Source organism: Rhinatrema bivittatum, chromosome 1 (genome assembly GCF_901001135.1).
Source record: "Rhinatrema bivittatum chromosome 1, aRhiBiv1.1, whole genome shotgun sequence".
Taxonomy (NCBI): domain Eukaryota; kingdom Metazoa; phylum Chordata; class Amphibia; order Gymnophiona; family Rhinatrematidae; genus Rhinatrema; species Rhinatrema bivittatum.
In genome coordinates this window covers 493,155,837-493,181,016 of record NC_042615.1, presented here as the reverse complement: position 1 = coordinate 493,181,016, position 25,180 = coordinate 493,155,837, and the positions used below count along the sequence as shown (strand labels likewise).

At 45.6% G+C, this 25,180-nt stretch overlaps 1 protein-coding gene across 3 annotated transcripts in view; it reads right to left on the bottom strand.

The window, feature by feature from the left end:
- Positions 1 to 25,180, bottom strand: part of CNTLN (centlein) — a 1,032,335-nt gene that overhangs the window by 618,115 nt on the left and 389,040 nt on the right. For all 3 annotated transcript variants that reach the window (XM_029608687.1, XM_029608696.1, XM_029608677.1), the window contains exon 9: positions 18,208 to 18,402. In XM_029608687.1, the coding sequence (XP_029464547.1) occupies positions 18,208 to 18,402 (195 nt within the window). The remainder of the gene's footprint in view (positions 1 to 18,207; positions 18,403 to 25,180) is intronic.

Genomic DNA, 25,180 nt, shown 5'->3' with positions numbered 1-25,180 from the left:
TTCTAATGTGAACCTTGCATTGTATAGCCATAATTTGGGATACTCTTCCCTAAGTGCATGGCCAGACTCCCAGGTCTGTAATGTCTTCTTGCAATTTCTCACAATCCTCTTGTAATTTAACCACTTTGAATAACTTTGTGTCATTGGCAAATATGCTCACCTCATTTGTTGTTCCCATTTTCTGGTCATTTATAAATATATTAAAAAGCAGTGGTCCCACAACAGATCTCTGGGGCACTCCACTATTCACCTTTTTGCATTGGGAAAATTTACCATTTAGCCAGACTTTCTGTGCTCTATCTTTTTACCAGTTGGTTATCCACAATAGGACACTGCCCCCATCCCATGACTTTTTAGTTTCCTAAGAAGCCTGTCATGTGGGACTTTGTCAAATGTTTTCTGGAAATCCAGATACACTATATCAGCTAGTTCATCTTTAACCACATGTTTATTTTTGCCCTCAAAAAAATGTAGCAAATTTGTGAGGCAAGACTTTTTTTTGGCTAAATCCATGTTGGCTTTGTACCATTAAATTATGCCTATCTATATGTTCAGCAATTTTGTTGTTTGGTAATAATTTTACCATTTGCCTGGCACAGATGTCACTCCCTGGTCTGTAGTTTCCTGGATCACCCCCTTATACCTTTTTAAAAACTGGCATTACATTAGCAACTCTCCAGTCTTCATTTAGGTACCATAGACGATGTTACTGCTAGTTTACAAATTTCCAATAGCAGGTTCCTAATTTCATTTCTCGGTTCTTTCAGCATTCTGGAATGTATATCATCTGGTCCAGGTAATTTGTTACTCTTTAGTTTAAGGCCAATAGTATTTTAATTTATAATCACAAGGTTATTAGTTGATGAAAAGCAGCATAATTTGGCAAAATACACTGAATTAGCAAAAGTATGAACTATTACTAAATAAATAAATACATATACATTTTATTTTTTATTCCGCTTTTTGCACTTTTTTCAGTGCTTCAAAGTGGATTACATTCAGGTACTGTAGGTATTTCTCTATCCCCAGAGGGCTTACAATCTAAGTTTGTACCTGAGGCAATTGAGGGTAAAATGATTTGCCCAAGGTCACAAGGAGTGACAGCAGGACTCCAACCCTGGTCTCCTGGTTTGTAGCCCACTACTCTAACCACTATCTTGCAAATGGATGGATTTTATCTTTTATTCCATGGATTTGACCTTATAATGCTATACCCAATAGCAAAAACAAACTACAGAAAAATGTGGCATCTTGATGTTTTCTCTCATTCCAATGTTTGACTCTCACTGGTACATGTTATGGGGTCCATTTACAAAATGGCATTACCATGCTTTCAATGCCTGTAAATGCCGAATACAGAAAAAAGCGGTATTACATGCATTAACGATATATATTTAAAATATTTGTTACCTGCCCAGTCAACGTGAACTGTCAAATTTAAATGAATTGGTTAATATGAAAAATTATACCAACCAGTTCAATGAGGTCCATTTCAAGCCAAGGGCTGTCAGCTTAAGTTATCCAGGGTAACTTAATGAAGATATTCAGCAGCATGGTCACGCAACTGAATATATTCAAACAAACACAAAGTTATCCAGGTAAGATTATCCAGATAACTTTAGGATTACTTCAAAGCATAACTAAAGTTAGCTGGAAAACTCACCTGGATATTGGAGTTATCTGAGTAAGTAAACTGGCTAAGGGGGTCATTTATCAAACCACGTTAGGGCTCTACTGGCCGCGATAACACCAGAATGTACGTGATAAATAAATCACGAGATGCATATGCAAATTTGAAAAATTTAGTCAAGTGGGAGGAGTTTGGGTGGAGTAAATGAAAATAAGGGGTGCTTAACATTGCATGAGATAATATACCGCATGCTATCGTGGGATTTTACACCGAAAATAACTACACCTTTTTTCCCAGTGTTATGCCTGCGATAGCTGGAGATTTATCGTAAATCCCATTTCAGGCAGGGAGAGGGAGAGCACGCCTCTGGAGAAGCACACATTAGTCAATTATTTATACCTCTGTAAGAGGGGGCATTCTGAACTCGGTGTGAGGTTTTGTTGGTGTGATAGGTTTTGGGGGGAAGTTTCACAAGCACAGTCAGAGGTAAACAGTACAGTTACCAACATTAAAAATGTATGTGATTTGAGTGATGAAAAGTATAAAAAGATGAGATTTGTACATTTACTCTCCACCTAGCTTGATGCACTCTCTACCTAGCTGCTATCAAGCTAGGTCGAAAGTACAATGTACAAATCTCATCACTCTACCTTTCATCACTCCAAATCACATAAAATCTTCACTGATGTCTACTGTGCTGTTCATACCTCTGACTGTGCATGTAAAACTGCACCTCAAAACGTAGCCCTCTTCCAAAACCTCACCCCAAGTTACTATTTGCTAGGGATGTGAATCGTTTTTGAATAATTAAAATTATCGTCAGATAATTTTAAAATCGTTGTAAATCGTTGTAAATCGTTAGAGTGCACGATACAATACAAATGCCCCCGATTTATCGTCAGGGGCATTTGTATTGTATAGTTAAATAGGGCACGGGAATTATTTGGGGGAGGGCGGGAAAACCGGCACACCAAAACAACCCCTAAACCCACCCCGACCCTTTAAAACCAATTCCTTACCCTCCCCCACCCTCCCGAACCCCCCCAAAATGTCTTTACTCATCAGCCCTATAGTATAATAGGGGCTGATGAGTAAAGATGGCCGGCGCCATCTTTAAAGATGGTGCCGGACATCCAGTGCTCCTACCATGTGACAGGGGCCGGCCAATGGCACGGATACCCTGTCACATGGTAAGGGGAAAGGGGCATCGGCGTCATTTTATTTTTAGAACAGCTGATGCCTGGGAACGGGAAATCTTTCCCCGAGGCGCCCCTGGATCTCTCCTCTCCCCGAGGCCCCCCTGGACCACCAAGTAATTTTAAAAGGTTTTGGGGGGGGGGGGGGGTCGGGAGGGTCGGGTCGATTTATTTTATTTATTTTTATTTAAAAGTGTTTGTATACCGTCTTTACAAACAGAGTTTAATCAAAACGGTTTACATAACTAAATAAAACACAAACATAAATAGAAATTAAACTTAAAAGAAACATAAAATTATAAAATTATAAAAAGCGCAAAATTACAAAAAATATTCAATAAAAATAAAAAAGCATCTAAAACAATAATTAGTTTACATAAGATAAATCAATATATAATAATGTTGTGCCCTGCATGAGAGAAAGAGGTTATGTTATTTAGAGTGTGATATGTGGAAAGCAGATTGAGATAGGTGCGTTTTTAGGGATTTTTTGAAATGTTTGGAGTTGGATATGGATCTTAAAGAGTCTGGTAGTGCGTTCCATAAGATTGGTCCAATGACAGAGAATGATCTTTTCCTAGTGATGTCGAGACGGGCCTGTCGTGGTGATGGGATATCTAAAAGGTTTTTTGTCCAGGGTCGGGTGGGGTTTTTTTTTAGTGGCGCGGGCCTCCCTAAAAAAAAAAATTTGCGATGTGAATTGGAATTGGAAACGATTCCAATTCACATATCTTAACGATCATATTCTTCCCCCCCCCCCCCCCAGCCGAATCTGATCGTTAAGACGATCTGGCACACGATTCACATCTCTACTATTTGCCCTTCTTACAGTGGTATAAACAGTTTACTTATATGAAAGCCTTATAAAGCGTCTCTCTCTCTCTCTCCAGCCTGTCCAAATACGTCCTTTTATCACGGGTGCTATTGTTGCAAAAATTAAGGCAAAATGATAAATCTAGCCCTAAGTTTGGCCTGACCCAAAATGTTCTCAATTTAACAGGGTAAGTTTTATCCAGCTACAAACCAACACACTTAAAATGGAACTGGTTAGCCTGGAGAGATTTTCAAACCCCCGTTATGTCCAGTTAAGTCCCTAACATAACCAAATAAACCATCTCAATATCGAACTTGATGTGTTTCAACCGATGTGTTTGCAGGCAAGATGCGGCCATGAATGCAAAAATATAACAAACTTTAAAAATGGAGTTAAGGGTTTGCATTATATACATGTTAACATGCAATTTTTACGCACACATTTTCAGCGCTTTTAATGCAGACTTCACTACAGAATTTATGCCCTTTAGTGAATCTTGCATTAGTTGTGCTGCTAATACACACATTAAGATGTATATTTAATGCATTTTAATAAACCGACTCCAGATTAGATAAAAATCATATGTTTTAACTGTGGTATATTTCATTTGTTTACAGTGGAGGTTTTTTAAACTATATTTTTAAATGTTAAAATAATTTTACCAGTTCTGAAAATATTGCGTAGGTGGACCTTTAGCCCAAGGTGGAGTTGGCACTACCTGTGGGGAAACCCCCATGGGTCCCCACCGACGGGAGGCGGAGCTGAATGGGAAGCAGAGGCTGACTGGAGCTTCGCCAATATTAGCCCTCGTTCCCCTGCAGATTGAGCCCTTGGGTACCAGGGCCAGCTGGTCTTAGGCGGGCCTCCGCATGGTTGATACCGAGGAGAGTGCCCAAGGCAAGGAGGTAGGAAGCAGCAGAGACACAGGGTCCAATGGAGCTGGGCCGAAGACAGGGCCTGGGTCCAAAAGCCCGGACAGACAAAAGCAGGCTAAGAGTTAGAAACACGTTAAGTCCCGGCTTAAAAGAAGGCAAGAGCCTAAGAAAGGCCAAGTCCAAGGTAGTCAGCTAGAGGCAGGGCCAGGTTCAAGTTGGAGTCTGGGCGGGCGGCTGGAGACAAGGTCAGGTTCAAGCTGAAGTCAGGGCAGGTGGCTGGAGGCAAGGTCAAGTCCTCGCAAGGGTCAAAGCCAAGGAATCCATCCAAAGGATATTCAGGAAACAGGAAGCTGGAACTGGAGTACAAGGAATGGAACAGGAACACGAAGACTGGAACTTAAGGTCGGGTACAGGAACAGGAACACGAACGAGCAGCACCTAAGCACACGACAGGAAGCGTGGAGACCTGTTAAAAAAAAAAAAGCAAAGACCAGATGGCGGGGGTTGCCTTAAATAGTAAAGCCTGGAGACGTCATCATCTGAGGCCGCGGGAAGGCTTCCCGTCACGGTGCCTTTAAAGTCAGAGAAGGTGCACGCACCTAAGGCGGACAGACTGGAACTAGATGATGGCGGCATCTCCCCTCGACGCTCGAGGGGAGACCAGACTGGGACCGGAAGAGGTCGTGGAGCTGCTGGAGGAACCTGGGAGCATTGCAGGAGCGCAAGCACGTAGGCGACTGCCTACCGCTGCCAAAGAGGAAGGGCCAGGTCCGGGACCCGGGCGTGAGTAGAGCTGGTCACAGGCCTGCCGTGGCCTGGAAACGCAACAGAAAATACTGATCCATATTGTACTCCTGCAACTGCTTCTCTTTTGCTAGTGATATTGACCATGACATCTTTTAAAACTACAAATTTAAATACAAAAAAAAACGAAAACAATATCCTCTGATACTTTACTGACCCCACAAAATATAAATACAGAGGGGATGATGTAACAAAACCCATGCTAAAATCAGAATTAGATTTTAGCACAGATTTTATTTAAAGCATACATCAAATCCTCAGGTCCCCGTGCAATAACGAAGCTAATGATATGCAAAAAGTCCAGGAGTTTAAAAATATTTATTTATTTATTTATATCATTCTTGTAGAGATACAAATCATACCGGTTTACATTTAACTTCAAATTCGCCATGTGGCAGTACAGAAAACTCAGTTAGAAATTCAATAATTTAACAGGAAAAAATGTAACACTCTAGACCAGTGGTTCTCAACCGGTGTGTCACGACACACCAGTGTGTCGCCAAGCACCAGCAGGTGTGTCGCGGCTCCTGGTGTTCCACTGCCCCGCTTGTGCTTCCCTTCTCCCAAGGGGCGGGGCTGAAGAATGGAGAAACACTGCATGCCACTGCTGGAGCCCAGCCCGGCAGGGCCGAAGAAAGAAGAGATGCTGCGTGCCGCTACCGGCAGCTGAAGAGCGGAGAGACCTGCGCCCCGATGCCAGCGGGGCCGAAAAATGAAGAGACCTGCGCGCCGCCAGCGGGGCCAAAGAATGAAGAGATGCTGCTCGCTGAGGCCAGCGGGGCCGAAGAACGAAGAGAGCTGCGCACCAAGGCCGGTGGGGCTGAAGAACGAAGAGAGCTGCGCACCAAGGCCAGCGGGGCTGAAGAATGAAGAGAGATGCGCGCTGCCGGCTGAAGAATGAAGAGACCTGCGCGCCGACGCCAGCGGGGCCGAAGAGCGGAGAGACCTGTGCGCCGCCGGTGGCGGCTGAAGAGCGGAGAGACCTGCGTGCCGCCGGCAGCGGGGCCGAAGAATGAAGAGATCTGCGTGCCGCCGGCAGCGGCTGAAGAACGTAGAGACGCTGTGCGCCGCTGCCGGCGGCTGAAGACAGAGAGACTCTGCGCACAGTGGGAGGTGGCTGGAGAGACGTTGCGCACCGCGGGAGGTCAGGCCAGAGGTGGCTGAGAAGTGGAGGCCAGGCTTATTGGGCCAAACAATGAGAAGAGCCTCCATGTGAGCTTGTGTGCCTGTTGTAGAATGGGTGCATGAGTGAGAGCGTGTGTGGTAGAATGGGTGCCTGGGTTCGTGAGTGAGAGCTTGTGTGCATGTGTGGTGGAATGGGTGCCTGAGAGCGTGTGTGCGTGTGTGGTGGAATGGGTGCCTGAGTGCGTGAGTGAGAGCTTGTGTGCGTGTGTGGTGAAATGGGTGCCTGAGTGCGTGAGTGAGAGCTTGTGTGCCTGCGTGGTAGAATGGGTGCCTGGGTGCGTGAGTGGGAGCTTTGTGTGTGTGTGTGGTAGAATGGGTGCCTGGGTGCATGAGTGGGAGCTTTGTGTTTGTGTGTGGTAGAATGGGTGCCTGGGTGCGTGAGTGGGAGCTTTGTGTGTGTGTGTGGTAGAATGGGTGCCTGGGTGCTTGAGTGGCAGTTTTGTGTGTGTTAGAATGGGTGCGTAATTGGCAGCTGTGTGTGTGTGTTAGAATGGGTGCCTGGGTGCGTGAGTGGCAGCTTTGTGTGTGTTGGGGGTGTGTGTGTGTTGGAATGCATGCCTGGTTGCATGAGTGAGAGCTTGTGTGCCTGTGGTAGAATGGGTGCCTGGGTGGTGAGTGGCAGCTTTGTGTGTGTGTGTAGTAGAATGGGTGCCTGAGTGCATGAGTGAGAGCTTGTGTGTGTGTGTGATACAATGGGTGCATGAGTGGCAGTGTGTGCGGTTGTAAGTGACAGAGTATGTGTGAGATTGTATGTAAGTGACAGAGCATGTGTGTGATTGAGAAAGACTAGTCAGGGAGGTGACTGGTGTGTGTGTGAGACAAAGACTGGTCAGGGAGGTGACTGGTATGTGTGTGTGTGTGAGGAAGAGATACTAGTTAGAGAAGTTACTAGTCTGTGTGAGACAGAGACTGGTTGTGGGCCTTAAGGAAGAGGACTGTGAGGACATAGCTTCAGCAGCCACTGCTGCTTCTAGTGAGTGCTATTGATCTTCAAGGGAAAGGAGTAGGAGAGTTGCTGGAGAGGGTAAGTAAAGGCAGCTTTTTAAGTTTATTTTTCTTGATTGACTGCCATTTTAATTATTGGGTATTATGTGATGTCTGCTGTTTTGAAATATTTTGATATTTAGACAATTTTTATTAATTTTTATGAGTTTTTAATTGTTGGATGTTATTCTGTTCATCAGCTGTTTTGTAACATTTATTAGAAAAGTTTTACAATTATTTCTGAGTGGGGATCTATCTATAGCAGCTTGGCTTGCTCTGTTTTCCCAATAGGAGGTGTATTAGTGTTTAGGGCCTGGTTAAATATTTGTAGTGGTAAATTACCTTCTTTTCATAAGGAGGGGTATTGTGCCTGGCAGTAAAGAGAGTTTGTTTTGCTTTTACTGAGATGTCATCAGATCCAGAATATCTTTTTTTGTATGGTGAGCTGTATGGGTAATGCCCTAGTTCTGCTCTGCACCCATTTTTGGGGGTCGATGTGGATCCTGAGAATGCAGAATGTATATTTACATTTTGTCCCGTGACGGTCACATGTTCAGTGTGTCACGCACTTGAGAACCATCTGTCAGCTGTGTCCCAGCCGAAAAAAGGTTGAGAACCACTGCTCTAGACTAAGCATAGCCTTATAAGATCAAGGGAGAGAGATTATTTAAACATGTCAGATACTGAGCTCATCCAAAAAAAAAAACAAGAGGACATTAAATACTCATCATAAATCATGCTAAATTGAAAGAACACAGTTTTTTTGCTCCTTGTCTATTTGTATGATAATCTGCAAATCCTACCCCCCCCCCCCCCCCAAAAAAAAAACAAAACAAAAACACAAAAAACCATAACCGCCACCTCCTCAAGTGCCCATGGCCACTAACCCGGTAGTAATGCAGAATCAGCAAGTTTTCTCTCCATCTCTCCCTCCCAAAGCAGAAACACTCCCCACTCAGGTACCTTAAAGATCTGAGGGTCCTCTCTCCCCGTGCCACTCTTTTGCTGAAATTAGCTCGGAAAACTCCCCCACCCTCACTGGAAACCCCAGCTGGAGAAGACTCCTCCAGCAGGGCTGTTCCTTCCCTTTCAAACAGGTGATTTGGCCCTCCACTGTGACATGTCAATGAAAGGACCAATGACCTTTCAAGAACATGTCACAGTGTAGGAACAAATCATCTGTTAGAAATGTAGAGAACAGCCCAGATGGAAGAGTCTTCGCCAGCTGGGGCTCCCGGTGAGTTAGGGAAGTTTTCAGAACTAGTTTTAAAGTAAGGGGATAGAGGACCCAGGGCCTTCAAGTTATGAGAGAGAGAGGAAGGCTTCTCAATTGGGAGGGAGGGAGCTAAAATTTGCCAGCTCAGCCATGCTATCTAGACCCCAGATTGAAGATTACTGCATTCTTAGAAGGGAGGACTTGACGGGGTGTTCTTCTTACTGTGGGGTGTAACTCTTACCTTTGGCACACGATTTCCCGCAGTAAAAGGAGTCATACTAGGCTGCCTTGGCGTGCCTCCTTGTTTTGCAGTGTAATAGATAATTAAGCTACTATCCTGCAATTTGCATGTACAGGCATGAAGCTTCCTACGGGTTTTTTAGTGCGGGTTTTCTCTGCGCTAAAGCCCTTATTAGATACCTGGGCAAAGTTAATGCCAAAAACCCCTCACTAAAACATGAATAAAACCAAGCAGAAGGCTTCACAAGTTTATTACACTGGCTCCAAACTGATTTTAGCATCTCAAGGCTAGAAGGAGCTTTTAAAGGGCAGTTACAGCACTTCAGTCGCCTCAAGTATTAAAATCTATCATGGTTTCCTGTTTCACATCTCTGCTTAAATCTAGGACACAACAAATACTGAGCAGCTATTCCCTAAAAAGTCATCTCCATTTCTGAAACTAACCCCCGTACCTGACTTTATTTAAAGTTATGACAGTCACAGAGATAGCACAAATTAAAATAATAGCATTTTAGTTTTCTTCTATGTACTAATTTATAGAAGACAAAAAATGTCAACAGGATCAGAAAGGTAATAAAAAACAACAGAGAACTGAGTCATTTGTTGAGTTAGTAAACCTGTTTTCAACACATGCAAATATTAAAATTGTTAAATCTAAGAAATCCTCCAGCTTAAATAAATGTAGATCTGGCCTCATACAATATCATAAGGAAATGCTTTCCAGCTCATATGTAAACAAAGCATTTCACCATGGATTAAAAATTATCTTCGAAAACCTAACTGCAGGGTGTGCATTAAAAGAACATAAGAAATTGCCATTCTGGTTCAGACCAAGAGTCCATCAAGCCTAGTATCCTGTTTCCAACAGTGGCCAATACAGGTTACAAATACCTGGAAAGTACTTAAAAATTAAACAAATAACAGAGTTACTTACCTGTAACAGGTATTCTCTGAGGACAGCAGGATGTTAGTTTTCATACATGGGTGATATAATCAGATATTATTTATTTATTTAGATTTTATTCCGCTTTTTGGCACATCAAAGCAGATTACATTCAGATACTATAGGTATTTCCCTATCCCCAAGGATATACAATCTAATTTTGTACCTGAGGCAATGGAGGGTAAAGTGACTTGCCCAAGGTCAGAAGGAGTGACAGCAGGATTTGAGCCCTGTTTCCCTAGGTTGTAACCTGATGCTCTAACCACTAGGCTACTCCTCTGACTCCAAAATGTGAAAGATTCTAGAAGTTTCACTTGCTACACTAGGCATCCCCTGCATGCCCTATACCACTCATCCATGCGGGGTCCCTCTTCAATCTTATAACATAGAATTAGATATAAAACAAAATTAGGAGAAATCCAACTCAGTGGGGTGGCCAAATGGGTTTTGTGAGGACTAACATCCTGCTGTCCTCAGAGAATAGCTGTTACAGGTAAGCAACGCTGCTTTCTCTGAGGACAAGCAGGATGGTAGACCTCATACAGGGGATGTCTAATACCGTTGAGCTGCTGGCTGCCCCTGCGTCAGCCATGCCTCACCAGTGTGCTGTCAGAGAGAGGTAGGAGTGTGCAGCATTCATGGTAGTCAGCTTGGGCTGACTCTGCTGCTTTTGAACCTCTGCACACTGCTTGGAAGGGGTCCCCCGACTGGTACTGCCACCATCCCCAGATGTCAGTAATCTTGATGCCACTGTCACTGCTGCCACATGGTTTTGGGGAGGCGCCGATTGCTGCTACTGACACTGAAGCCCATTCTGCTGCCTCCTCTGTGCAGGCCCCGTGGGCTTCCACTTTCTCCATGCTGATCTCGTACATTGTGAGATCCGCATAGAGAAAGTGCTATTCTTGCACATTCCCAAAGATTACATGTGCCAATCACTAAAAAGTAATTTTTTTTTTTTTTTTTACCTTTGCTGGCTGATGTTAGTTTTCTAATCGGTTGGTCACAGGCTTTTTTTTTTTCCACCTTCCCTTTCTTATTTTTTTGCCAATTCCTTTTATATTGTCCTTTTTTCTTCCGTATTTCTTTTCTCTCCGTCTTCTTCCCTCACACACAGTCAGGTTCTCATTCTCACATGCATTTCTCTCTCTCACACACACACAAGCTCTCACTGTCACATGCTGTCTCTCATACAATCATTCATACACACAGTCTCTCACTGGCACATGCTGTCTGACGCTCACACACACAGGCTCTCTCTCACTCCCACATGCTGTCTTGCTCAAGCATAGGCTCTCACCGTCACATGCTGTCTCTCTCACACACACAGAGGCTCTCACATGCTGCCTCTGCAAACATTCAGATCCTCACTTCCACACACAATCTCTCAACTCATCTCATACACGCACGCACACACACTCTACAGACCCTCAGTCTCTCTCTCTCACCTCTGGGCCTCCTCTTCGCGGGTCGCCACAGGATGGGCTCTGCAGCGGCCCTGAACTTCTCGGGCCTCTTCCTCGGCCCTGCTACCGGGCCTCTTCCTCTTCTTGGGCCCCTGCCTTACTTTCGGGGGAGGTCTTATATTTAAGAATTCAGCAAAATCTCTACTAGGTCTTATTTTGGGGGAAACATGGTAACTAAGCATATTTCCTGATTAATAATATTTTGACTTATTTATATTTTCAGTTTCAGTTTCAGTTTCTTTTCTTTAACAATGTTTTCAATGTTTTGAAATTGAAACTTCAATAAAAATAAATAAAAACAAAAAAAACAAATGGAAAGCAAGATCAAAACTGATGGCGACGGACACCAAAGAACCATCGCCGTGATGAATCAATCGCGCGTATCTGCTAAAATCCTGGATCGGCACGCGCAAGGCTACTGATTTCGTGTAGCCGGCGCGCAGCCTACCTCTGTTCCCTCCGAGGCCGCTCCGAAATCAGAGCGGCCTCGGAGGGAATTCGCTATCGCCCTCCCCTCACCTTCCCCTCCCTTCCTCTACCTAACCCACCCCCCAGCCCTGTCTAAACCCCCCCCCTACCTTTGTTGGGGGATTTACGCCTCCCGGAGGGAGAAGTAAATCCCTGCGTGCCAGCAAGCCGCTGGCGCGCCTAGACGCAACCCAGGGGTGGTTCCGGAGGGTGCGGCCACGCCCCGGACCGCCCCTGGCCGAAACCACGCCCCCGGGCCCGCCCCCAAAACGCCGCGTCCCGCCCCCAAAATGCCACGCGGATCGGCCCCGCCCCCGACACGCCCCCCTCGGAAAACCCCGGGACTTACGCGAGTCCCGGGGCTCTGCGCGCACCGGCAGGCCTATGTAAAATAGGCGCACCGGCGCGCAAGGCCCTGCTCGCGTAAATCCGGGCGGATTTACGCGAGCAGGGCTCTTAAAATCCGCCCCAAAGTGAGCTGAAAAATCGCAATGCTGCAACTCCATGGAAAAAGGAAACTGAAGAGAGACTCCAAGCAGATGCGTGGTATAGGTCATGCCCAGTGTGGCAAGTCAAAGTTCTAGAAACTCTGACACAAGTTTTCCATGTCGGAGCTCCATCTGATGATGTCACCCATGTGGGATGACTAAAATCTTGCATGTCCTCGGAGAGCCCATGATACTAAAGCAGGTAATAAGTAGTGACTATTCCCTAAATCAACTTGATTAATAGTTTATTGAAGTGATTTCCTGGAATTTATCCAAATCTTTTTTAAACCCAGCTAAACTAACTTCCTTAACCACATCCTCTGGCAATGAATTCCAAAGCTTAACTGTGCGTTAACTGAAAATGAATTTTCTACAGTTTATTTTACTTGTGCTACTTGCTAACTTCATGGAATAAGAACATAAGAACATACCATACTGGGTCAGACCAAGGGTCCATCAAGCCCAGCATCCTGTTTCCAACAGTGGCCCATCCAGGCCATAAGAACCTGGCAAGTACCCAAAAACTAAGTATATCCCATGCTACTGTTGCTAATAATAGCAGTGGCTATTCTCTAAGTCAACTTAATTAATAGCAGGCAATGGACTTCTCCTCCAAGAACTTATCCAATCCTTTTTTAAACAAAGCTACACCAACTGCACTAACCACATCCTCTGGCAACAAATTCCAGAGTTTAATTGTGCGTTTAGTGAAAAAGAACCTTCTCAGGTTAGTTGCAAATGTGCCACATGCTAACTTCAAGGACTGCCCCCTAGTCTTTCTATAATCTGAAAGAGTAAATAACTGATTCACATTAACCCATTCCAGACCTCTCATGATTTTAAACACCATTATCATATGCACCCCCCCCGCCCCTCTCAGCAGTCTCTTCTCCAAGCTGAAAAGTCCTAACCTCTTTAGTCTTTCCTCATAGGGGAGCTGTTCCATTCCTTTTATCATTTTGGTTGCCATTCTCTGTACCTTCTCCATCGCAACTATATCTTTTTTCAGATGCGGCAACCAGAATTGTACACAGTATTCAAAGTGCGGACTCGCCATGGAGCGATGCAGAGGCATTATTACGTTTTCTGTTTTATTCACCATTCCCTTTCTTATAATTCCCAACATTCTGTTTGCTTTTTTGACTGCCGCAGCACACTGAATCGATGATTTCAATGACGCCTAGATCTCTTTCTTGAGTGATAGCTCCTAATATGGAACCTAACACTGTGTAACTATAACATGGGTTATTTTTCCCTATATGCATCACCTTGCACTTATCCACATTAAATTTCATCTGCCATTTGGATGCCCAATTTTCCAGTCTTAGAAGGTCTTCCTGCAATTTATCACAATTTGCTTGTGATTTAACTACTCTGAACAATTTTGTATCATCTGCAAATTTGATTACCTCACATGTTGTATTTCTTTCCAGATCATTTATAAATATATTGAAAAGTCCGGGTCCCAATACAGATCCCTGAGGCACTCCACTGCCCACTGCCTTCCACTGAGAAAATTGTCCATTTAATCCTACTCTGTTTCCTGTCTTTTAGCCAATTTGTAATCCACGAAAGGACATCGCCACCTATCCCATGACTTTTTACTTTTCCTAGAAGCCTCTCGTGAGGAACTTTTGTCAAACACCTTCTGAAAATCCAAGAACATTACATCTACCGGTTCACCTTTATCCACATGTTTAGTAACTCCTTCAAAAAAAGTGAAGCAGATTTGTGAGGCAAGACTTGCCTTGGATAAAGCCATGCTGACTTTGTTCCATTAAACCATGTCTTTCTATATGGTCTGTGATTTTGATGTTTAGAACACTTTCCACTATTTCTCCTGGCACTGAAGTCAGGCTAACCGGTCTGTAGTTTCCCGGATCGCCCCTGGAGCCCTTTTTAAATATTGGGGTTACATTTGCTATCCTCCAGTCTTCAGGTACAATGGATGATTTTAATGATAAGTTAAAAATTTTTACTAATAGGTCTGAAAGAGAGAATAACTCTTGAAATCTAAATGTATTAAGTACGGACCAAATCACAGCCCACAACTGCCAAAAATGCGGCTGCTGGCTCCATAAATACCCTGGAATTCACTTCAGATTCATCGACCTCCTGAGAGAGAAGTAAACAGGAGCAAGGAGCCAGGGAACAACATAAAGCTATCTCTAAGGTCTTTGCCACTGCTTCAAATACTTGCTTAAGGATGGCCTCAATCCTTCTAGTGTGCACATCCTTCAAGGCCACTCTCACCTTCATAGTTTTATTCGTCCAGATGGAGTTGGCACACTTGGAAAATGCAACTGCTTTCTCACCATTGGATCCAGGGGGTGCAGGCCTTCCAAGACTCAATCCCATTTGAAATTTGCCTCCGAGGTGCCCCACTCAAGATCAATCAATTCCTGAATTGCTTCCACAACAGGAAAAAAAACCAAGAGGCTTTACACAAAGAAACCAAAATGAGATTGTTCTTTGGCTGAGACATGGAATCAGCTCCAGGTACTCCCAGTATCTTTAATGTCTGGGAAATCAGAGCCAGTAACTCATCTCTATGAAAAAACCGTAACATAGTCCTACATGGTTCCAGTCCCAGAATAATTTCCCCATCCTCCAGAGAGTAAGGATCAGCCTCATCATCCGAGCAATCCAGATCACTATCGTGAAGAACGGCTGCTGATCTAGGTATACTTCGGCGCTTAACAGCAGTACCAGGTATATGAGAAGTCACCACCTGTGACTCTGATGGGGTAAGATTGGTTGGGCCGAGGACATCGCCTGAAGAAAGGATTGCAATCCTTGACAAAATTCCACCCCCAGAAAAGGCAGAAGAATCCATGACAAAACCAGAAGGCACCTGTCCTGTGTCCACTAAGCTACCTTCCCTTGCTGATGAACCAGTTAAGGGAGTTTCAAGGTCAGGCGCCCCTTCTGATATGGCTTAGTAAAGGCAGACTCAGCGCTGGTACAAGTTATAGGGAAAGCAAGGCTGAGATGCCCAAATATGACAAGCAGCACAGAGGGAAAGCACTTAGGTTTCTTAGCTATAGACACCATCAGTCTGTCAGTACGCTTAACAGGCGACTGAAAGTTGTGTGCCCAGCTGAACTTGCGCTGTAAAATATATGCGTCCAAACCTTAAGTCAGCCCAAATTTAGGCATCCCAAAATTTAAGCACACAATCTTGGAGTGATGAACACCCAAAAGGTGAGTGCTCTAGCCCAGATCGTGCATACAGGCAAGCTCGTGCTGAAAACAAACGCCGCTACCAACTGGATGCCCAAGCTGGCAACCAACGAAGCATCCAAAAACTGGGCGTACAATTTGGACGCACAGCCAGACACACTTGCACAAACCGATGGTCCTGAAGAGGGCCGCCTAACACATAGGAAAAACATGAGAAAACGGCCGCTGTGGCCTACCATGCAGCACACAGAGAAAAGCCTAAGAGCGCATCCTAGCCCAAAAAGGCTACTCAACACGCCAGGCTGCCCATGTCCCTTAACCTCCCTTGGAGGTGGGAACAAACGTTGGAGCGGCGTGCCGAGCACAGAGTCTGGAGGAAGAAGGAAGCCCTATAAATATCCCTTCTTCTGTTTTTTAAGCCCATCCCAGCTGAGTACAGAGACGGTCTCTGGCTACAGAGGGAAAGGGCATATACCGTCACTGCCGCACTCGGCTTTCCTGCACCCACTGCCTTTCAGCAGTTTCAACAGCTAAGTCCAAATCAGCTGAAAAAAACAGCTACCGGACCAAGGCACTCATCTGAGGGACCATGGAAATCACTTCAGGAATTCTCAACTGGGGGAGGGACCATTTGGAAAGTGGGGCGAATTTAATTTCCTTCTTTCTTTCTCCTTCTAAAACTTGAAGCAATCCCCAGTAGGGAGATGCACATCCACTATCTGCTGGAGACGGAGAATACTGGCAAGTTGATCTCACTGTAGGGGTATATATACTGTGATGTCAGCTTTGCTCTGTCTCTATTTGCTGGTAGAGGTGCATAACCACTGGTTCTGAATTCATCTGTCTGGATGCTAAGAGAAGAATTCTAGTAATTGCCAAATTTATAAAGCCAGTAAAGACCTTTTAAGTCATGAGTTTCCTTCCTCTGAGGGACCTTTCTGTATGCAACCAGGGTTAAGGAGAGGAAGATTATCTATGAGAACAAGCCCCTAGGTATGTAAGATTAGGTCCTAATGGTTTGGGCAAAGCACATGAGAATAGCATAACTGACAAGGTCCAGAGGCTTTAAGTGAGTCGTCATAAATTGTACAGATGTAGGACTTAGTTCAGAAGTTGAAATCTCATGAACACTTAAGAAGAGGTCATAATAACAAGGTTGTTTCTCAGTAGAGTGGTTGAGACACAAGACTGAAGTGGTGCGAACCTAAAAGGAAGAGAAAGCAGAGCCTTGCAGAGTAGAACTGGCAGGAAAAGCCAATTCTGTGTTCTGGATTCACAAGAGCTTTTGTGGCACTTTCTTACAAGGGCACATATTTTTATTTGTTTTTCTGTTTGAGAAATCACTCTTAATCTTCCCTGTGTGCTCACTTCTAGCTCTACTTACATTCTTTTAGTGGCAATACACCAGATGAAGTATTTGACAAGACAACTTAATAAGAGTGACTGCTTATAAACTTTCAGGGGTAGATTTTAAAAAAGCACGCCTTCGCGTACTGTTGTTGGCGCATCAGGCGCAAACAAAAGTACGCTGGATTTTAGTAGATACGCGCGTAGCCGCGCGTATCTGCTAAAATCCTGGATCGGCGCGCGCAAGGCTGCCGATTTCGTGTAGCCGGCGCGCGCCGAGCCGCGCAGCCTGCCGCCGTTCCCTCCGAGGCCGCTCTGAAATCGGAGCGGCCTCGGAGGGAACTCGCTTTCGCCCTCCCCTCACCTTCCTCTATCTAACCCACCCCCCGGCCCTATCTAAACCCCGCCCCTACCTTTGTCGGGGGATTTACGCCTCCCGGAGGGAGAAGTAAATCCCCGCGCTCCAGCGGGCCACTATCGCGCCGAGACGCAACCTGGGGGCGGTTCCGGAGGGCGCGGCCACGCCCCCGGGCCATCCCCCGAAACGCCGCATCCCGCCCCCGAAACGCCGCGCTGATCGGCCCCGCCCCCGACACGCCCCCCTCGAAAAACCCCGGGACTTACGCGAGTCCCGGGGCTCTGCGCGCGCCGGTAGGCCTATGGAACATAGGCGCACCGGCGCGCAAGGCCCTGCTCGCGTAAAACCGGGCAGATTTACGCGAGCTTAAAGGTAATAAAGTGATCTAAAACCTCATTGCCTTTCAATTGAAAGAGCTTTCTAATCAGCACAGTCACTTTTTAAAAAATCCATCTATAGAACTGAAATTTTAAAGCTGTGATACAAATTTTAATATGATTGCAATAAACATTGTAAACAGAATTTGATGCATGTAGGATGGGACATTTTCTTTTAATGCAAGATTGAAAAAGTATTTATTTTAGGGTTTGGATTTTTTTTTTTTTGGGGGGGGGGTGTTTAAGTAAAATGTCTAATCAGCATGTCTGGACCTGTCAATAAGTATTTTTGTATACAGAATCCTAGACTAAAAGAAAAACAATTCTCAAAAGAAAAAAATTAACAAATCATATAAATCCATAAAAGTTGTTTTATTAAAAAAACTATTATAATATTTTACGTCTGCGTAAGTATTAATTCAAATTTAAATGCACATAAGAAATGCAAGGATGTGAAAGCTTCCCTACCATTAATTAGTGATCATTAGTGATACACAAAATCTGCAAAAAAGGGTTCAATAAAAGAACACATGATATTGTCTTTCAAGTTAAAATGCTCAATTTTCCTCAACCATATTACAACTAATAAAAATCTAGGATATCTGTATTTACTATTAAAGAGGTACACCTCACCTGTTTCAAATGTTCAGAATCAGCTGTTTGAGGTGATTGGTGTAAAGCATCAAGAGCCTTTTGAAGATTCCCTTGCAATTGACTAATATGTTGTTCTTTTTGAAGTACTTGATCGGTAAGAGAAATATGACCTTGCCGGAGCTGAGCCTCACTGGATTTCAGAGTTTCATAGCACATATTTAAATCATTGTAAAGCTAGTTAAAAGAAAATAAATGATTAAAAAAACTTAAGAAAGAATGAACCTCCTTTATCACATCATAACAAACTGTGTTATAAAAGGATGCACAACTTCCTACTTTTTATTTATATAGTTCTAAATTTACAGTGAACTGCCTTTCAAACACAAAATTAAGTGCTGGTTTATATGGGAATATAAAGAGGTCATTTTCAAAATCATTTCCATGGCAAAAGCAAAGTTGCTTACCAATAATAGGTGTTCTCCGAGGACAGCAGGAGGTCCGTCCATACACATGGGGCGACATGATCAGATGGAGACCAACATGGAAATTTGATATTAAAGTTTCTAGAAATTTTGAGCATACCCTGACTGAGCATGTGCAGCATGCCACACTACTATGCATCCACACAGGGGCCCCTTTAGTCTATAACTTAGCTTAAACTTGGAGAACCAACTCTACAGGGAAGGTGGGTTGTGTGAGGACCGACATCTTATCCTTGGGGGAAAGCAAATGTTGCTTACCTGTAACAGGTGTTCTCACAGGACAGCAGGATATTAGTCCTCACATATGGGTGACATCACAGGATGGAGCCCAATCACGGAACACTTTTGTCAACGTTTCCAGAACTTTGACTAGCCCCTACTGGGCATGCCCAGCATGGCACTAACCCTGCAGCAATCAGGGGTCCCCCTTCAGTCTTGTTTAAAAGCTACAGACAGTGCCGAAAAATAAAATAAGAAAACATTACGAACCCAACACCGTGGGGTGGCGGGTAGGTTTCGTGAGGACTAACATCCTGCTGTCCTGTGAGAACACCTGTTACAGGTAAGCAACTCTGCTTTCTCACAGGACAAGCAGGATGCTAGTCCTCACATATGGGTGAGTACCGAGCTGAGGATGTCCGAGAATACACCAAATGTACCCAGGTGTGCAAGGCACTAGGACTGGGGTGGAATTTGGCCAAGGGCATCGTGAACCCTAACGGGCAGGCGGAAGGGTGTTGGTACGACACGTTGGAAATAGGTTACGATGGACAGACTGGCCGAAGATGGAATCTTGTCCTCCGGCCTTGTCCAAGCAATAGTGGGCTGTAAAGATGTGGACAGAACTCCAGGTGGCAGCCCTGCAAATGTCAGGAAGCAGCACCGATCGTAGGTGTGCTACTGCAGTCGCCATGGCCCTCACAGAGTGTGCTTTAACATGGTCTTGAAATGGAATGCCCGCTTGCTGATAGCGAAAGGATATGCAGACCTCAAACCAGGAGGAGAGAGTCTGCTTACCCACAGGCTGCCCTAACTTGTTAGGATGGAAAGAGACAAACAATTGAGTGCTTTCCCTCAATAGGTAGAATGCTAGAGCCCCTTTACAGTCAAGGGTATGCAGAGCCTGTTTCTCCTGGATTGGAATGGGGCCTGGGAAAAAAGGTAGGTAGTATAATGGATTGATTGAGATGAAAGTCTGAAACTACCTTAGGCAAGAATTTAGGGTGAGTGCGGAGTACTGCCCGGTCCTGCTGAAGTTTAGTGTAAGGCGGATAGTTAACTAGAGCCTGTAATTCACTAACTCTGCAAGCTGAAGTGATTGCCAGAAGGAAAATCACTTTCCATGTGAGATAGTGAAGGTCACAGGATAGAAGAAGCTCGAATGGTGGCTTCATGAGCCGACCCAAAACCAGATTGAGCTCCCAAGAAGGGGCCGGAGAACGCAGTGGAGGCTTGAGGTGAAGCAAGCCCTTCAGAAAACGTGTTACAAGGGGTTGTACTGATATGGGAACACCCCCGACACCTTTATGGAAGGCGGCTACCGCACTGACATGCATTCTGATGGAAGAAATTTTTAGACCTGACTCTGATAGAGTCAGGTCTAAAAACTATTTTTGGACTATCTCTCAGCCAGAGATAGTCCAAAAACTTCGTAATTGGACAGGTAAAGGGGTCAAGAGACTGAGAAGAGCACCATGACGTAAACCTGCTCCATTTCTAAGAGTAAGATTTTCTCATGGAAGGCTTCCGTGAAGCAATCAAGACACGGGAAACTGGTTCAGAAAGGTTAAGTGGCTGAAGGATTAACCTTTCAACATTCATGCCGTCAGGGACAAGGCATGAAGGTTGGGATGATGGAGGCACCCTTCGTTCTGAGTGATCAGAAGCGGGTCCTTTCCCAAGGGAATGTGCCTGCGAATGGAGAGATCCTGAAGTATTGGAAACGACACATGGCACGGCCAGTGGGGTGCTATCAGGATCATGGTTCCCTTGTCCTGACGTGACATCATGAGAGTCTTCGAGAGAAGTGGACGTGGAGGGAATGCATATAGGAGACCGGTTACCCTTGATAGGGAGAACGCGTCTCATGGCTGATAGAATTTGCTGCGAATGAGAGAGCAGAAGTTCTCTACTTTGCGGTTTTAAGGAGACGCAAAGAGATCTATCTGAGGATATCCCCATTGTTGTAAGATGGAGTTCGCTACTGAGGGGTTGAAAGACCACTCGTGCGGTTGAAAGATGCGACTCAGCTTGTCTGCCAACACATTGTCCACTCCCGGCAAGTAGGTGGCCCTGAGGTACATCGAATAGGAGAGAGCGTCCGCCCATATCTGTGCAGCTTCCTGACACAGAAGGAAGGAGCCCGTGCCTCCCTGTTGTTGATGTACCACATGGGCCCCCCAGCCGAGGTTGGAAGCATCGGTCTGGAAGGTCTGGAGCCTGAAAGGGTAATTGAGGGTCTGGAGCCTGAAAGGGTAAGCCTTGGAGGAGATTGATCTGATTTTTCCACCAGGCAAGAGACTGACAGAGTGAGTCGGTTACGTGGACAATGGTCGACAGGGGCTGAATGCTTTGAGTCCATTGTGACAGTAGAGTCCATTGCATGGCTCGCATGGTCAAACAGGCCATTGGTGTGACCTGAACTGAGGACACCATGTGTCCCAGAAGGATGAGAAAGTGGCGTGCAGTCGCAAAGTGCTGAGACTGCAGCTGGTGTGCAAGAGACATGAAAGTGACAGCTCACTCTCGAGGCAGAAAAGCCTTTGCCTGCAAGGTGTTCAAGTCTGCCCCAATGAACGACAAGGTTTGAGATGGAACTGTAGGATTTGTCGTAGTTCACGAGAAATCCTAATGAAATTAGAGTGTGTAAGGTTAGATTGAGGGACGACAGAGAAGCTTGCTGAGTGGGAGCCCTGATTAAATAATCGTCTAGATAGGGGTAGACGTGAACACCTTGAGTCCAGAGGAAGGCTGCAACTACTACGAGGCATTGAGTGAAGACTTGTGGTGCAGACGCTAGGCCATATGGAAGCACTCTGTACTGATAGTGCTTGGGGCCTACTAGAAACCTCAGGTATTTGCGATGAGATGGAATTATCGCGATATGAGTGTATGCATCCTGGAGGTCTAGAGAGCAGAGCCAGTCTCCTCTTTGTAGAAGAGGAAGAAGAGAGCCCAAGGTTACCATTTTGAACTTCTCTCACTGGAGGTACTTGTTGAAGGCCTGTAGGTCCAGAATAGGACAAACACCTCCCGATTTTCTGGGGATTAGAAAGTACCTGGAATAGAACCCTAGGCTGCGCTGAGAGTAGGGTACAGGTTCTATTGCCTTGGACTGGAGAAGAAGGAAGACCTCCTGATCCAGAAGGATGGAGTGATCGGATGTTCTCCACTTCAGTAGACGTGGGGAGCCCGGTGGCACGGAGAGAAAGTTCAGATGGTAACCATGAGCAATTATCGCCAGTACCCACTGGACTGAGGTGATTGAGTGCCAAATGTTCTTGAAGTGGAACAATCGACCTCCCACTGGTATGTGATGCAATGGAAGCTGGCTGCTGCTCTCTAGGTAGAAGTCAAAAACCTGAAGCAGGACCTGGTTGAGGAGCTGCTTGTGGTTTTTGTTTCCGTGTCTGACGAGACTGGGCTTTTTGAAAAGGTCTCGCGGCATGTAATCTGGCTGGTGGCGGGTAGGACTTCTTCGGGCGGAAAAATGACTTCTTAGAGTACTTTCGGAAGGGCTGTTTTGAAGAGTAGTCAGAAGGCATCAGAGAGAGCTGTCTCATGATGGTCCTTGAGTTCCGCTACCGTCCATTGAATCTGTTCGCCAAATAGATTATTTCCTACCCAGGGTAGGTCGGATAACCTGTCTTGTACCTCAGGGCGGAGATCGGAAGACTTGAGCCAGACCCATCTCCTTGCTGAAATAGCGGCTGCAGATACCCTAGTAGCAGTGTCAAAGATATCGTAAGATAATTTGATCTCATGCTTGCCTACCTCAAAACCCTTGTTTACTAGGGTTTGGAGCTGGTCTTCAAATTGCTGAGGCAGGGAGTCTGTGAAATCTTATATCTGCTTAAAAATGACCCTATTATATTGGGTCATATAGAGCTGATAAGCGGCAAGTCAGGAGATGAGCATTGATCCTTGGAAGAGACGGCGAACAACTCTTTTCTGTGCAGATTCTACCACTACAGATTGGTGATCCAATTGAGGTTTCTGAAAACCCGGAGCTGACTGCACCAAATAGGTAATGTCAGCTTTTCTGTGGACTGGAGCAATAGAGCCCGGATGTTTCCAGTTCTTCTTGAGGAGATCCAGAAGAACCTGGTGGATAGGGATGGAGGTTATTTCATTGGGAGCATCCAGGAATTGGAGCAACTCCATTATCTGATGTCTATCATCCTGTTCAGTCTGTAATTGGAAGGGAACCAATTCAGACATTTCCTTCACAAAATTTATAAAGGAAAGGTCCTCTGCAAGAGAACGCTTTCTTCTTTCAGTGGGTGAAGGTGATGAAGGCAAATCATCTGTGTCTCGGGGGGGAATCATCAGTCCAGGTATCATAGGGATCAGGACCTGCCCCTCTAGGTACTAGAGGGGGACAAGGTGGTGGGATACCCGAGGGTCCTGGTCTAGGAATCGAAGGAATAATTGGAGGCACCGATGAAGGCATCGAAGGCACCGGCGCAGGCATCGAGGGCATTCATGGATGGCTCGGTGGCGCCGACGGGCGTCTCGGCACCGATGGTTGGATCGGTGGCAATGGACGTATCTGCATCGATGGCTGAGGCAGAACTCCCGATGGAGGGATGCGGAACGGTGTTTCTCCTCCCGATGGAGAGTAAGCGGGGAGGGCACCGGAGCCATCGGTGACCCAGGTTCCATCGGTGGAAAAGCGGCAATGAGTGATTCCATCCTGGAGAGCAGCAGTACCAACACTGCCGGAATCGGGTCGGTGGTTGGGTCCACAATCGGTACCGGTGTCGGTGCCGGAGGAACCTGGAGTCATTGCATCGCCTTGTCGATGTCCTCCTGAACCATCCAGTCCAGTTCTTCTCTGAGACCTGGAGCAAGCAGCCCCGGCTCCGGAACAGAAGAAGGAAGCAGAGGCATAGCCGGAGAGACCACCGTTAAAGGCGGAGTCGTGGCTCCCTATACCCTGTTGGGTGAGGATTGCCTCGGTGACCCAGTTGCCGAATAAGTCGTTGCCTTTTCTGGACGGGGTTTCTTCGATGGCGGCTCGGACGATAGCGAGGTCAATGATTTCTATCCCTCGATGGTCTGAGACTTTTGATGTAGATGGCGATATTTGTCTCTATGATCCCCTCAGTCCTGAGGGGGAGTAGAGGGTGTCGAAGGCCGAGATGTCGTCAATGCCAGATGGTAATCGGCCGGTGGTCGATGCTGGCGCAAAGTTGACAGAGTCGGGGTTTGAGCACGGAAGAGACGTTACATCTTCTCCATTCTGGCCTTGCGACCTTTTGGTGTCATTAGGGCACATTTGGTGCAGGTCAAGACATTGTGCTCTCGTCTAAGACACATTACACAGACTTTATGGGGGTCTGTGATGGACGTGGTGCTATTACAGTCCGGGCACCGAGGGAACCCCGACGCCATGGCCATGGAAAAAAATTGAGCTTGGGTACGGTCGATGGCCAGTAGGCCGCGAAAGCCAAACTCGACGGTAATCGACGAAGAACGGGTAAAAACTTACCGAAGTATTGCGGCTTGGAAAAGTTAAAGGAGAGACCCTTGTGGGGCAAAGTTGTAGTAATTCCGTGAGGAAAATTCCTGTCAGGAATCTCTGCAGAGCTCCTTAATCGCAAGGCTACTGCTGCACAGAAAAAAGAAGACTGAAGGGGGACCCCTGCTGGCTGCAGGGTTAGTGCCATACTGGGCATGCCCAGTAGGGGCCAGTCAAAGTTCTGGAAACTTTGACAAAAGTGTTCCGTGATTGGGCTCCATCCTGTGATGTCACCCATATGTGAGGACTATCATCCTGCTTGTCCTGTGAGAACATCTGTTACATGTAAGCAACTCTGCATTCTCAGTGGACAAGCAAGATGGCAGTACTCACATAAATTCCTAGCTACAGACTGGTTTTGGTGGCAATAACCTATTTTTGTGTTTTATTTTTTATTTTGTTTTTAAGAGGAGCAGCCTGCAACCAAAACAATGGGATCTAGGACAGATGGTGTTGGGTTTTATACCTCAAAAAGATCCCTTAGGACAGAATGGCAAAATCTACTGTAATGTCGAGAGTCCCTGTACAAGCAATGAGATATGACTATACAGAGAGATATCCACATCACTATCTTGCCGATCTCCTCTATGGAGACTCATTTTAGCTAAACTACGGACATTACATTGGTTCTAATACTCTGAATTTGATCATGGGGCACCAAATTCAGGCCAACCTCGGCATAACAGAAAGAAATGCAGTCTGACAGTCAATTGGAAAGAGCTCATTTGGCAATAGTACTCCCAGATTTGTTAATGTCAAAAGAAACAAAAATCTGGGAGGACTTTCT